Raw genomic sequence first — 15,863 nt, 5'->3', positions numbered from 1 at the left:
TATATATATATATATAATCCAATTAAAATATCTTTCAGAACGCTATACAACCAAAAGATTATTTCAGAGTTATTTTTCGAATTCTCATGAGTTGTTTGTGAATTGAAGTTGTCCATGAATTGAAACAAGAAATCCCTTAGTGTTTCATTCCATAGAATTAGTCTCGCCGAAAAACGAGCTTAATTCTTCCTTCATAGCCCATCACTAATTCCACTCACATTTGCCTCAATAAGAAGTAAATCGTACTTTTTATGTGTTATTAAAGGTTAATACGCTCCATCGACGGTGTAAGAGAAAGTTTTTTCACTTTTCCAATTTAGCAGACATTGGCTGAATAAATTCCATTTCAACGGCAAAATCGCGTCACGCTCCAAAACTACTCGCCAAATAAATGCATCATATCAATTTGTTAAAATGTTCACTACTTTAGATTTATCGATTGATTTCAGTTTATTGCATCTACGTACCATTTAGATAAGACAAACTTTCTAGATTTCAACAAGCATGCTCGCAATAACATTATCTGAAAAATAGGCTACATAAAAATTTATGACTGCTCCATAAATTCTTTTCTTTTAGTTGGGATAAAAGTGATAGTTATCAGTTATATATTTATTACTTAATGTTTCCATAAATTTCAAAAAAAAAATTTTTTTTAAAGAAAGAAATAAAATTTAAAATAATGAGCAATTGACGATTGCTTTTAACCCTTTGACGCAGATGGGTCACCGGTGTCCCTATTGTATATTTTTTCTGGCACTCTAATTACAAGCAAAAATGTATTTTGGTGTTTTTTAGTTATAAAGAATAGTCTAATACTTACCAAAAACGAACTATTAGATTATCGGAATAATATTTGTACTAAAATACACTCATGGACAAAAAAATTAGCTCACCAAGAAGGAGTCGTCAAAATGAAACGAAATTTTACATACGTTATGATTACTTTGATAAAAGTAAATGATTAGAAAATCAAAGATTATCGTTTTTCTTTGATTTTCTAATCATTTACTTACATCAAAGTAGTCATTACGTATGTAAAATTTCGTTTCATTTTGACGACTCCTTCTTGGTGAGCTAATTTTTTTGTCCATGAGTGTATAAAGTCCAAAATAAGTTAAGTAATTTAATATTTTTTTCTTATTCAAAAATTCATCAATACTTGATTTTTTTAAAATTAAAACAATTTCAATGATGAACAATTATTTCATTTGGATCTAAGTAAAAAATTCCAGAAAATAAAACAATATTTAGCAATTGGAAAAATCACTGCTGGAAGATTTTACGTTTAACGCAAGAAAGACATGTTTGTTTGTTTAAACAACAGTGTTTCATGCTGTATTTCATTAACCATAAATTAATAAAATTTTAATTATAATATTTTTTACTTGTTTTTATCTGAATTGATACAAAATAATGAAAAAATATGTTTAACAAAAATCATGCGTTCATGGTTTAAGATGCTTATCATTCGAAACAGTTGTTAAATTATTTATCTCCTTTTATAAATAAAAATGAAATTTGCTGAAACAATGTACCGAAATATTAACTTTAAAAGAGTATACCACTTTAGACCATAACTGCATTGTTGCAAATAATTTTAGCATGGAATTCCGCATCGTCTCCTTGTACTGGCGTCACGCGATTTGTCCAAAAAGAAAAAGATATTACACTTAACGATGTGTTAAGAAAAATATTTCTACGCTCTCACGTTAGACTGAGTACATAATGTTTTTAAATTTCGAGGATCATTTCATTCCTAAATAATGTTTTATTTTCTGGGATTATGTTTTCGTTTGCCGGTTCCTTTCACTTCTTCTATTGGGAGACAGCAAACTGAAAGATATCCGGTAGAGGTTTATTGTTTCTAGGAAACGTTTAGATCAAACAAAACAATGGATTCGAACTTTTGGACTCACGTTATAATTTCAATTTAAACACTCTATGATTGATAATCTTTGTAATTTTATATCATCACGTGACTTACGGCGAATCTACACAAAAGAGAGTACAATTTTAATTTTATACATTTTTTTTTAATTTTTAAGTTAGAATAAAGTACAGTTTACGATCTTGGGTTTCATACACGGATGATAAAATGTAATAACAGGTTTCAGTACTATTTTATTCACTTTAGTTGTTGGGTTAGAAACTTGACCTTGGAATAAAATATTATCTATCATTCCTTTTGTTTCTGCTAGATGTTCTTAAATAAATATTTCCGCCTTTGCTATTTACTTTTTTCGAAACTGTACAGAATGTGTGGTGGTGCTTGTAAGAAGAAAAAAAATATGAATTTCCTGAAAACCATTTACTTTCTCATCTACGTTTAATTTTATTTCTCGTCTGCAATATTTAGTTTGATACTTCGTCGTTTTAAAAAACGATTTCATTTTATAACAGTTTATTTTAGTCGTTTTGTTCGATGTCCTATTTTTTTATTTTAATTTTTATATTTTAATTTTTATTATTATTAATTTTAATTTTAATTTTTTATTTCGTTTAACTGTTATATTTTTCTAACTGAACTGAAATGTTCTGAGGAATGTTTATTGGATTAATTATTTACCTCTCACGAGTTACAAGAGTTTACACTTTACCAAAAAAAAAAAGATATATTGTGATATGATATTTAATGCGTTAAAATAAAAATGTTACAAAAAATGAAAAGATAAAAAAAAAATTTAAAATAAAAATATTTAATAAAAACATAAAGGAAAAAATGAAAAAACGTAAAATATTCCTCGAGAAATTATTATCCAATATAAAAGTCTCTAGTTATCTCGTCAGTAACTCACAAAAAAATGCCTTTTTTGCTATCGTCATTCTATTCAGTATCTATATATATATTTCTCTTACACAGCGATAAAAAAAAAGCCTCATTACAACTCTCCGAATGGCAACGCTAGAAAATCAACCAATAATTGCCGCTAAAAATGTCACATGCCAAATCTAGATTTGGTGGCTCAACATATAGCGCTTCTAAAAACGGAAACTGAAATAACCAGAGTGTAAAATATTATGTGCTTATGCGCAGCGTATTTTTTGTTAAATAATTTATTTATTATATATCAGTTTATAGATGGTAACGAGAAGAGTTTTGTGGTTGCTATGGTGACTAATTAGAAGGTAAATTGTTTTTTTGAGTGAGTGTGAGATTTGTTTTTTGGAACTGCGATGCTGTAATTTTATTGTTTAGTTAATAAATCTTCCTTTTATATTAAACGTGATAGTAGTTTCCTTAATTATTTGATTCGAAGTCCTTGGAGTTTGATTTGAGGTCAGTTTATTTTGTATTTTTTGACAAGAGAGAGCATTCTCACCAAACGACATTTCTTCCGAAATTCAATGTTTTGTTTACGCATAGTTTTTCCATTGTAATTCACTTATTTAAATTTTTAATAGACTTAATTATAGCCAAAAATTTTAACCTTTTTAAAGAGATATTAGTTTTAGAAATTTTATCTTAAGATTTTATACTATAGCACATTTCTAATATGTTTAACGAATTACATGTCATTTATTTGAATTCAAATTTATTTTAATGACTTAGTATTTACTAAAAAGATGTAATTTTTTTTTTAAAAAAAGTTGTTATATGGATTTGAATGATTGTCTTGAATTCTTAGAATTTTGTGCATTTGCAATGTACCTAAGTTAGTAGCGAGCGAAGCGAGCTTGGTTTGCGAAACAAACCATATAAGATTGCGTAGCAATTTTCGGGGGTTGGCGAGCGTTAGCGAGCAGGGGGCACAGCCCACTAGTTTAATATATTAAAATAAGAACAATAAAAAATAAATATTTAAAATGAATAAATAATAATACTCAATGAAAATATATATGAAATGCTGAAATATATAAACTAGACAACGTGAATTTATAATCTGGTGCGAATATAAAATAGTTACTACGCAGGTTTCTCCTAAAAGTGAATTTTTTTTTTTTTTTTTTTTTGTTACCCATTGGCAAAATGGGTGTTGTTTTGGGCAAAGAATATATAGGGGAGACCTACCATATATATTCCAGACTTCCGCTATGTATTCTTTGGTTTTGGGTTTGATGGCGTGCGCACCTTATTTGGACGTCATGACACTTCTCAGTTGTGTTCAAGAGTAATAGTAAACAGTGCGCATGCGTCGTCATTGCATGCGTTGCTATGGCGACCGCTGCTGTTTGATAATGCTTTTAGAATTCCTTTTTTCAATTGGGTATAATATGAAAAAAGCACAACTACTTCCACTTACTAGGAATAACATTTACCTTTTAATTTAATTAAGAAACTGAGTTTTAAATATGTTTACTAAATTCATAAACTTCGGTAAAACAGCAATATAAATTATTTCCAAAGGAACTAGACTAATACAATTCCAACCTGGCGAGTAGCGACTTATAAACAAGACACTTCGTTTGATGCTTTTTCTTGTTGCTAGAAATCAGGTTCGCAGAAAATGCTGTTTACTAGTTAAATTTAGTAGGAATAACACGATCTGTGACGTAGGCTATAGTATACCCAATTTTAATTTTGTTATGCATTAAGGTGGTGAGTTTATTTTTGAGATATGAGACCAGAGAGATCCCACAAATACTTCCTGAGTTATGAATAAAAGAGAACCATTTTGCCAATGTGTGATCGCCTAAAGGCTATCCCAATTTTTTTTAAATTGATTTTGAAAATTAAAGAAATTCTAATGATGCACGTTAACTTTTAGATCGAAATATTGTTTGCTTTTGTTATAGATATTGCGTTTGTTACTTAATGTATTAAAATAAAAATGTTCAAAAAATAAACAATTTAAAATATAGATTTATACAGTAAAAATAGGAACAATAAGCTAGTATATGTCAATAATTCAGCGTGAATTTATCATCTGTTGCAATAATTGCATAATTAATATCACTCAGGTGCAACTACGCAAATACTGTTATATATTTCATTATTTCTATTCATTATGATTCAAATGATTACTTAAATCAGGGATCCTTAACCCACGTACATAATACCAGTCATGTTTTTATATACCAGCCATGTCTTTTTTATACCAGCTATATAACACCAGCCATAATACTATAATTATAATACTATATACCCACGTGCATAATACCAGTCATGTTTTTATATACCAGCCATGTCTTTTTTATACCAGCTATATAACACCAGCCATAATACTATATTTTCAATACCAGCCATATTACCCTATTTTTATCATCGTCACCTCCTGGCGACGGCGATAAAGACATTTAGACATTAAAATTAAACGCTTTTTCAATGTGCGAAGGGGAACACCTTTAAATAACCTTTGATCTAATAATTGTATTTTCATATTCTGGAACTCAATCTTGATGACTCGAGGGTCCCCGTATTTTATTATTATTTAATTTACTGATGATCGAAAAACATTTGATTTTGTAAGTTATATAAAGTTTTACATGAGTTTAATCTCTGTAATTATTAATGATAAGGTCTAAAATTTTAAAGGAATCGGTCGAATACTTTTTAAGAAATGATAGTTTAAAAATAAGACTACTTTTCGTATACAAATAAATACACAAAAAGTAAAACCAACATTAAGGGTAAAATAACCATTATGGTATCCAAACTTTCAACTACTCTCCTTACCAAAATATTGAAACTATATTTTACAAATTGTAACGTTTCCGTTTATTTTGAGGGTCGAAAGTCCCTAAAATATCGTCTACACAAATTAATTAGCACAATTTAAACGTTAAGCCTTTTAACCATAAAGATTGAGTCCTAATACGTGAAAGTATCAGGGACAAATTTTAATTTAACGCATATTTATTAAAAACTATGTCCTACTATAAATTCACTTTGAAAACATAAACAACGGCCGCCGACTTTATAGCATTCTAGAATGTACTGGTATAGGTACGAAAATGTTGGGAACTGCTTCTGTAAATTACGTAGAATGGTGATACATTTTTACGATACAATAATTTCCGAAGTTTGCTTCCGAAGTAAGCATTCTAGTACTCATATTACTATAAGTTATTAAATATTCAAGTTATCTACAGCAACTTTGAATGAATTTTAATAATACTTGGGATAAAATAATTTTTAATAAATAAAATTAAACAAAAAATAGTCCATGTTACTAATGAATGGTTTAATAAATATAACTCTGGTATTTATATAAGGCTCCATAGATTCACATGAAATTAAGTGGAATTTGACCCCAGAAATAACTTAACTTATGAGAGCAATTCCTTACTTGATGAGCTTTTGTCCCAACACGAAGCTCTCTTGTTTTCTCTATTGCATACTAATTACTGCCTTTTAATGCAATATCCCAGTGTGAGGTCTGTTTACTGCCAAATTCATTTACTTCAACAAGATTAGCACCAGTATATAAGCGATTAAAAATTGCCTATAACTTCAGAGGAAATAATTTACATGCATATCAAGTATGGGTAGAAATATTTTTCTCTATCTTTAGCTTCAGTGCGGAAAACTACACATTTCCGTGTTCCTTTTAATTAGGATATACTTTAATTGAAGGATAGTGATTCAGATGTATGGATATCATTATGAATTAAAGAGATATCATTTAAGATAAAATGCTAATCGTTAAAGTTGTTGTTCTCGGCGAGTTTGATGGTCATTAAATTTGCATATATTTCAAACTGCTTACAGTTCGTTCAAAATATTCTTTTTAAATGTTTGGAAGCTATTAATTTTTAGTCTTTAAGTTTGACCTGCTAAAACAATTTTTTTAATTATTTATAAATAACTTTTTGAAATTGGGTATTGGTATTTTGGAATTATTAAAAAAGTATGAGTAGCAACTTATTAAGTTTAAAAAATATTATTGCTGTTTTAATTTTTTTTATTTATTATTCTTCAGTCCAAACAGTCAACGTAAATTTCGACATGAACATTTTTCAGTGACTGCTGTGCGTGCAACTATTCATGTTCAGATTTTTCAATGAAATCTTGATATTTTAGACGCATTTTTTTATTTGAATCGTTTTCAAATGTTGTTCTCTTATTCCCGACTGTTTTCACTGCTATAGAATTCTCATATAAAATATTTATGATACATCAGGTATTTTTCTTTTTAAACTTTATTATATATATATATANGGGCAAATGTCTTATCTTGCACCCCTTCTCCCTAACTATGCAGCTGATTTTATAGGAAATCTTATCTTCAGAACCAACCAATCAACTACTATTCTGGAATTTACTGTATAGGAAAAAATTATCTAAAAATTGTTACCCAGCTCAAAAGCAGAGTATTACACCTTCTCAAACAACAATTATATATATATATATATATATATATATATATATACACACACACGAAAAATTGAATACAGAAAAGAAGAGGGTACTTTTCAAAATAAAATTCTTTCATTTTTTAATTAACTTACTTATTTACAATCAAGCTAAATACTGAGCTTGTCTGATTTATAATTTGTTTTTTATTGATCTAGAAAATGAAGCATGTCTACGATATAACCAATTTTTGTAAAATTGAACTAATGTAGAATTAATTTTTAAAATGAATTCTGAAAGTTCTAAATGTATTTTTAAGATTTATATTATTAGGGGGCAAAGAAAAAGAGAAACTTTAGAATGAAATTATATAAAGATATTACATGCATTCATATTTTTAAAATCACTATAAATACGGAGCTTGACTGCTTCCCAGTTTGTTTTCAGTTGGCTGAAAAAGGTACTGGCTATATGATATAACTAATTTTATGGAATTAATTAAGTAATTTATCTAAAATTAATTAATTTAGAATAAATTAATAAGGAATTAATTATTAAATTTAATTGTTTTACAACTATTTTTAAGATTTATAATACTACAAAGAGCCATGTTTATTTTTACGCAATCTAACTAAATAATGAACTTGATTTCTTTGTCATTTGCATTCGGTAAATGAAAATATAGGTTAATAGATACGAGATTTTCTCAAATAAAAAACCTTCTTTTATGTACATCTTTATTAAAAAAATTACTTGATGTAAAGTTAAGAAACAATGAAAGTACTACTCTCAAAAATGGCAACAAAAAAACACTCTACCAGGAAAAGTTATTTAATGACATTTTTTATCATTCTTTTTATAACCGCATTGCGAAGTCCAAACAAAATTACGTCTATTAAGTCAAGATTAAAATTATAGTTTTATTCCAGTAGTATTTTATAATATCGTTAGGTAAGTTCACTCCCGGAAATATTTCTTTCTCCAAGTTAATGTTAAGTACAGTTCGTACAGTTTCACATTTGCTGTTTTGCTCTGATAATTTTCAAAAATCATATCTTCAGATATAGTTTACTAGTAGATAGAATAACGCGGTTATGAAAATGGTGTTTGTTTTTCTTTGTTATTTAAGAGTGTAAACATTAAACAAATGCGTTTGTTTGACTGTATATGGTTATCAGTTTTTGACCTTCTCACGTGTAGGTAACGTTTATGACTAATGATTATTTGGATGTGGTCTGTGGTTTGAATGAACTTAAAATATCATCTGATAATTTGTATTGAAAAAGATCTAAAAACAGTTTAGTGCGAGATTATTTTATGAATTACATTTATTTTTGCACGCTTTTATTTAATTGCGATTTCTGAAGTAAATATATTTAAAATATCAATTAATTCCGTTCGTTTGGAGCAAAGAACTTAAATAATAATTTTTAATTGGTTTGCCAAATAATATTTACACTGTTGAGAACAGTAATTTTGCGACCTTGTTCAAAACTAATAATACATAGGAATATAACATAAGAATCAACATAAGATAATAACATCAACATAATTTAAATATTAATTGATACTTGGTTTGACAAAAATTGTATTAATATTTTCATTATGGAATTGAGCAATGATAGGCCTCATGCTCAAGTATTTAGTATTTTTATATTAACTTTTTAAACTCTAAATTCTTTTTAATAATCAACTTATTCTGGCATAAAATTAATAACTTAAAAACACTTGATTTATTTTCGAATTAAAGAATTCAAACTGATTTTTTTTTTTAAAAATATTCCTTTCTGAAAAAAATAGAAATTAGTCAAAATAGATAATACTAATAGGAAATAAATATTTTTTATCACATTACATAATGCACAAAAGTTCAGTTTATGATAAAATATTACAATAAAAAACTTTAACGCTGATGTATTTAGATTAAAAAATAAGTTAAATATTCTATTAAGTAAAATATTCTATTACAAGTACAATACTTTAAAGAAAGTTCACAGGGTTTAAAATGATTTAAATTAAAACAATAGCACAAAATAAAATTTGACATTTAGTGGGGAAATTATTCCAACTTTAAAAAGTTTATGATAAGTAAATTATTAGATGACAAATCCTAAATATTTTCTTTTTATTCAAAAAAAAAAAAGACTTTTTAAGTTATAAAAAAAATTGAAATAGAATCAAATTTCACGAGTTGTGATAATATTGAGTTTAAATATCAGATGGAAAAGCGTGAAATGACTGCGGCATAAACTATTAAAAGTCACTTGTATTTACGATAAAATTAGCACAAATAAAGCATGTCAACAAGTGATTATTTAAATGCGTGATTTAATACCCATGATTCGTAGTAATATCGTATAAAAAATATCGAAAATTTAAAAACCACTTGGAAATGCACAGCAATAACTTCCCTAAAAATATGATCTTCGGATTGGCGATTTAATTCACAGAAATAATGCCATTAAAAGCGTTTATTTGAATACATGCACGATTCAATACTTGAAAGACGCTCAAAAGCATTTTTTTCCCTTTATTATCGTCGTTGAACAGCCGACCCAATTTTGGGTTTACGACTTCTAATGTTCAATGCCATAGCCTTGCCATTTTGAACCCAGTCCAGAAGACAAGAGAACTCTTGGATCAAATATTAGGAGAAATTTGCCTTCGTGGAGGACTTTTTGCTGGAACTAATCCGCATTTGTGTTACATAGAGAGAAAAACCTCCCACGGCAAGCCTGACGACAAGGGACTCTAACCCATGTTCCGTCTACCACTGAGGATATTTCACGTCAGTACTGTGGTCGATGCAAGCTGGATGCGGAATTCGTATCGACTGGGATTCGAAGTTCAAACGTATCAAAAATATCGCTAGTTTAAAAACCACGTAGGTATCAGACTATCGAAAAAACGATCAAAATGTCATTTAGATATACAATAAAATTGGCACGAATAAAGAGCATCAATAGTCGTATTTAAAAAAAAAATGTTAGGATTTTTAAAACTATGGGAAAATCCATAGCGATAATAACGAAAAAAAAAGATGATCGAAAAATTATATTGATTAAGATTGAGAGCATCAAAAATTTTTAAAAACGCATTTAAAAATTTCTTTTTTTTAATTACAGTAATTTTTTAATGTTCAGATGTTGCCGTGGGCTGATCAACAGAAACTGTCGGGCAGTAGGCTTTGTACACATACAATAAAATATGTAGTCATAAAAACAACTTAATCTGGAAAAATTCAAAACAAGGTGCTTATGGTGACCAAATTTAGTAATCACTACTTGAACGGACAAACAATGAAACACCTGATATTAAATATGAACATATTTACAATTCAATAAGAGATTGCAACTTGTATGAATTTAATTTTAAACAAAATTCAAAAAAATGCAATTAAAAAAAAAATTACGATCAAATATTATTTGTTTATTTTTCAACTTAATACCCAATATGGAACATATAAATCATATAACAAACGAACATTTATTCTTTTACTTATTAAATTATTTTATTTGAGGACAATGATTGAACTAAAATACAAATGTTACCAATTCAAAGTAATTAGTAATTTTTAATAAAAATATTATTAACAACTGAAGAGGTGAGAGGAAAAAAGTTTCAACTGACAAAAGCGTTCGGATTAAAAATAAATAAATAAATAAAAATATGGTCACCTTTGGGTACAGAACTTTTTTTTTTGTTGATGCATTGCATTGAATGAGACGGTTTTATTAAAAAATGTGTTTTTAAACAGTTTAGTACTACATTTTTGACGGATGAAGTTCCTAAATATACTAAAAAGTCTCTCAGAATCTCCTTCTACTAAGTTCTTCAATAGTACTTGGTTTTTAACCTTGAAATAATTTTATTTATTTTGTTTTAGAGTAACCAGTACGATTGTCTACTTTGCTTGAAATTCGCTATGCAAAACCCGGTAAGTAAATTTTCTTAATTTTTTCTTATATTTTGTTTTTTTAATTAACTTTAAACATGCTCCTTTATTTTAACTTTTTCTGAAAAATTAATATTGGATGAAACTAAAAAATTTCTTGAGTTATGGATAGCTATAATCGATGTCAAAAATCATAAATTTAATAATATCGCGATCTTCGGCGACGGCGATGAATATCGAATTTGGTAATAGTGCAAGTATTACCAATAAGATAGTTGTCGAATACGATATTATGGTACGTGATAAATTTCATTTCGGTATCGAAAATATTGACCAGCATCAAAAAAAAGTTTAAATTGGTTTAAGCTAAAAATATCGCACTGTATCGTTTAATATTGATATTTCTCAACACGATATAAAAATTATAATATCGCCTTGCACTTTTGTTGAAAACAAGCTTTTCCGATTTGTTATGAATCCTAAAAGTTATTATATATGACTCTGCGTGGAAAAGTGTGTGAAAATATCCGATACAAAATTACTTCCTTATCGCAAAATAAACGTTCCATCATTAATCAAACCAGAAAAAAAATATATTTAAGTGATAGATAACATGAAGTATTAAACACTGTTGACAGTAGGTGGCCGTTTAGGTTTCCGAAATATTTAATCGAAAGGGAAAAAAATCGTCTGATAAAAATGGAGAAAGTATAAAACCATTCTAAACAAGGTTTCATCCATCAAAAAGTTGTCAAAATCTGCGGAAAGTGAAACCAATCAATAGATTAAATCGATAATTTACACCATTAATAAATGTAAGCAACCAGCAAACCCTTCAGGATTACTCCCAGCAACAAAATGAAAACAATTTGGTGATTCAAGTTTCATGAAACTTTACCTCTGGTGTTGCTACTGTTGATATCGTCTGAAACCTGTGCGATTCGTTATTATCGGATCAATTAATCAGTTCCGAAAGTTAATTAACTATAATTGAGAATGAAAGGGAAATTTCACCGAATGAACAATGAAATTACGATCGTCTGGAGTACTATTATTAGTGATTACGTAATTTTTCTCATGGATACTATTCCAAGGTTACGGGTTTTGAAAATGAAAGATGGAAACTTAATTATCTCTATGTCACAGGTAAAAAATTTTTTTTCATAGTTAATGTGTATTCATAAAAGACAATTTGCTTTTCTCATGTGTATTTATGTCTTCGAACTCTTGGAGACTGGAACTATGTATGCAGACGATCCAACTAACGAATCATTTTACGTCAACTGGAATAATTTATTACATTTATTATCGTTTGTTCTTCTTTTTATTGAACTGAAATGAATAATAATTTTTCTAAGTTTTTGGTATGCGCCTTGCTTTAATTATACATTTAAGTACAGCTTTTTTATTTTTTAGTTTAGTCAAACGATTACAACGACTCATTAAAAAAATAACAGGAAAAAATGAAGTAATACATAAAATTCTGTCGCAAAAACCTAAATAACTATATATTTATGTAATATGAAATTTGCAGTTTTCCTTCGGAGATGTAATATTTGAGAAATTTAAACGATTTATCATAATACACATTGTAATAAATTATAATACAATAACGCATTTTATTACAGAAATCGTCAGATGTTTATGAACAAAATTACCTAGATATTTTTAAAAGTAATATAGAAGTAACAAATTAATGTCCTTAGTTATGTACATACATGTAAAAGTAAAATATAAAATTTTAAAAACTGCGTTTTTCATTTGAATTAAGGAATGTGAAAATGGTTCTACTTTTGCCACCACTAAAGCAAAAAAATTCTTGAATTCTTCTGGAAAGACGTGAGATGTGGAATGGTGATAGAAATTTCTTTCAGTTTATTTTACTATTATTATCTTTAACAGTTAGAAAGTTTCGATTGATGATAATATTTTTATGAATTTTGATTACAACAATAAGCAAATAATTTTAACACGCATAACAATCAAGTACAGAACTTTAGTTGAAAATTGATCTCTCTTGCAAGTGGAAAATCGATCGAAATTTTGATTGACAATAGATTCTATTAGGTGATAAAATCCGCTTGCTGTGGTCTGGTAGCGATTGTAACTTGTATTGTCACCAGACACAGAGCTCCTGTTGATTTTTCCAGTTTAATCGATGCCCTCGGTTATAACATCAGATGGGGATAAAGAGGAGTAGGAAAGGGATCAAGATTTGCTTTCCCAATTTTATAGCCTCCCACCCCTTCTACAATGAAAGAAGTTTTCCCCGCTTCTGTTGTTAATATACTTTTGTAAGCATTAAATACTGAGATATCTCTTTCAGAAATCCGTCATTCGAGTGACAGAGGATGCTCATGGATTGTCAAGTATCTGTTCCTGTTTTATGAGCACTTACACAAAATCTAGAATACTAGCATTGCAAGTAAGAAATACTCTCTTTCTCTAAATTACTGTGATAAATGTATCAATAGGGGTAGAAAACCCGAATGCTTTTAGCTAATTTTTTGACGAGTTTTTATTATGCAATCATCTAATACACTTTTTTGTCCTATAATTAGCAAATTTTAAATGTCGAATCACTAAAAATCAAATAATTTTTGAGCAAAATATCTGGAGATGGCATTTTGGACATCATTCCGATTTTCAATTTTTTTTTTTTTCTTTGTCTCTTAAAAATGTCGCAGTGATCTGGAAAACCTACGGTGCAATATCGAGCGATATGTGCGGCAGTACCTCTAATCTTCATTTATTGAGTTTTTTCCAGGATTCGGTTTTCCTGGTCGGATATGAATTAACGGATATGAATTCAGAAAACCGTCTTTAGCACTTACGAACGTGTAATGCTCTCGCATAAACATCGAAAATATTTTGTTGTAATTGTTTGCGTTACCTTACGAAACTCGAAAAGCATACAGTGCCAGATGTCTCTCCCTTCTGATATTTGGCTGGTTACTTCTAGCCCTGGGTTACTTCATCATAAATTGAAAATAAAAAAATAAATAAATCTATAATTAAATAAGATTTAATTATTTGCGAGCAAATAAGTCATTCTAATCCATCTGGGAACGACTTTAAGTACCAAATTAGCAGATTAATGACGACAAATGACGAAGAGGCGTTCAAACAACATTAATCGTTTAAATGGCGAATTAAGATTGGATAAACATATAATTTAAATTTTGATAAATGCACTTAAGAGCTCCTAAAGACAATAAAATAAAAATAATAAAAAATGAGTTAATGTTTTTTTTTTAAATTGCGTTTTCAACGATGCTCCTTTTTCGGTGTTCAAGATCACTTCATCTGTGTTCTGGTACATATTTTCGTTCTCAACAAAATGGTATCTTTTTAGAACTCCGTGAAAATGTAAAATATTTTAAAAAATATATTAATAGTTTTTTTAAAGCACGAAATGATTAGATATTTACGAGATATTCTACATTGTCTCCAGGAATAAGTTTTTAAAATATGTCAAGAGAGGCACAATTTTAACATTTTAAAAAATTAATACGAGCTTTTACAATTCTGTTAGATCATCTAATTTCACTTTTTTATTCGCTTTTATCAGAGCTTTCTTTTTTTTTTTTAATTTGCACTTGACTCTAGGATTTGATGTCGAATCGAGGTTATATTAACCCATTAAAAGCTTTTAAATGTTGTAATCGCATAATAAAAATTAGCAAGATAAGAATTTACAAATTGTATCAAATTTCTAAAATTTAAGAAAACCAAATAATCATGAAAATGGAGACAAACTAAATTCAAAAAGTACTTTATAATATAATTTTAAATGTCTCTAAAATAATATTAGCTTACTTTAATTGCTCATTATATTCAAACTCAAAGTCCATGTTCCATTAAAGCAAAGGCATGTAAATGGTCAATTTCTGATCCTGCTTATAATACTGAAAGTATTTTGTACTAATATTCTTTTACATTTTGAAATTTCATTATTATTATTATTATTACGAGTAACACTGTTTTATAATAATCATTATTATTTTGTTAAGTTGTTTATCCCCTAGAATTTTTCTTGAAAACCAATTTTTTAAACATTAATTTTTTTGACATTTGATTGAAACGACTATCTATAAAACCGAATTTCATGCTGCTTATTAACGTTTCTATTGAGAAATCTTAAATTTTATTTAATATTTTTTGAAACAGAAACAATCATCCGCTTAAAAAAAATTAACTTCAACGATTACAAATCCTTATCTCTGAATTATTGTTTTTATGAATGGGATATAATAGCCAATATATGACCAAAAATTCGATTTTGTGATTATTATATTTTACTGTTGGAAAAGTGTTTTGAAATATGTGTTCAAAATTACAAAGTACTATCTTATTTAGAAAAAGAAGTTGTAAGCAGTTTTCGATTGACGCGCCAACAATTTCAAAAATCTGAGTGGGCCTGGCCACCCTAAACAAACCGAGTTAGCAACCTTTTATAAATATTTTACATGTTTATCATTATTTTAGTTCAATATTTTTGTAAAAGGTACATTTAACCCTTTAATGCAGATGGGACACTGTCCCTTTTATATATATATATATTGTTTCTGACGCTCTAACTGCAAGCAAAATTATATTTTGACATTTTTCATTACAGAAAACAGTTGAATAGTTACTATAAAAATCAGTGAGATTATAGGAATTATATTTTTATTAAAATATAAAATTTCAAAAAAAGCAGTTCAAAAGTTTATCAATAATTTATTTTGT

At 27.9% G+C, this 15,863-nt stretch overlaps 1 protein-coding gene across 2 annotated transcripts in view; it reads left to right on the top strand.

Moving 5' to 3' along the window:
* The window catches only part of LOC107449775 (formin-F), a 111,771-nt gene that overhangs the window by 75,080 nt on the left and 20,828 nt on the right, over positions 1-15,863 (top strand). For both annotated transcript variants that reach the window (XM_016065433.4, XM_016065424.3), the window contains 2 exons: positions 11,124-11,174; positions 13,459-13,557. In XM_016065433.4, the coding sequence (XP_015920919.1) occupies positions 11,124-11,174; positions 13,459-13,557 (150 nt within the window). The remainder of the gene's footprint in view (positions 1-11,123; positions 11,175-13,458; positions 13,558-15,863) is intronic.

The sequence above is a fragment of the Parasteatoda tepidariorum genome, chromosome 1 (genome assembly GCF_043381705.1).
Source record: "Parasteatoda tepidariorum isolate YZ-2023 chromosome 1, CAS_Ptep_4.0, whole genome shotgun sequence".
Classification (NCBI taxonomy): domain Eukaryota; kingdom Metazoa; phylum Arthropoda; class Arachnida; order Araneae; family Theridiidae; genus Parasteatoda; species Parasteatoda tepidariorum.
This window is presented reverse-complemented; position numbering and strand designations above follow the sequence as displayed.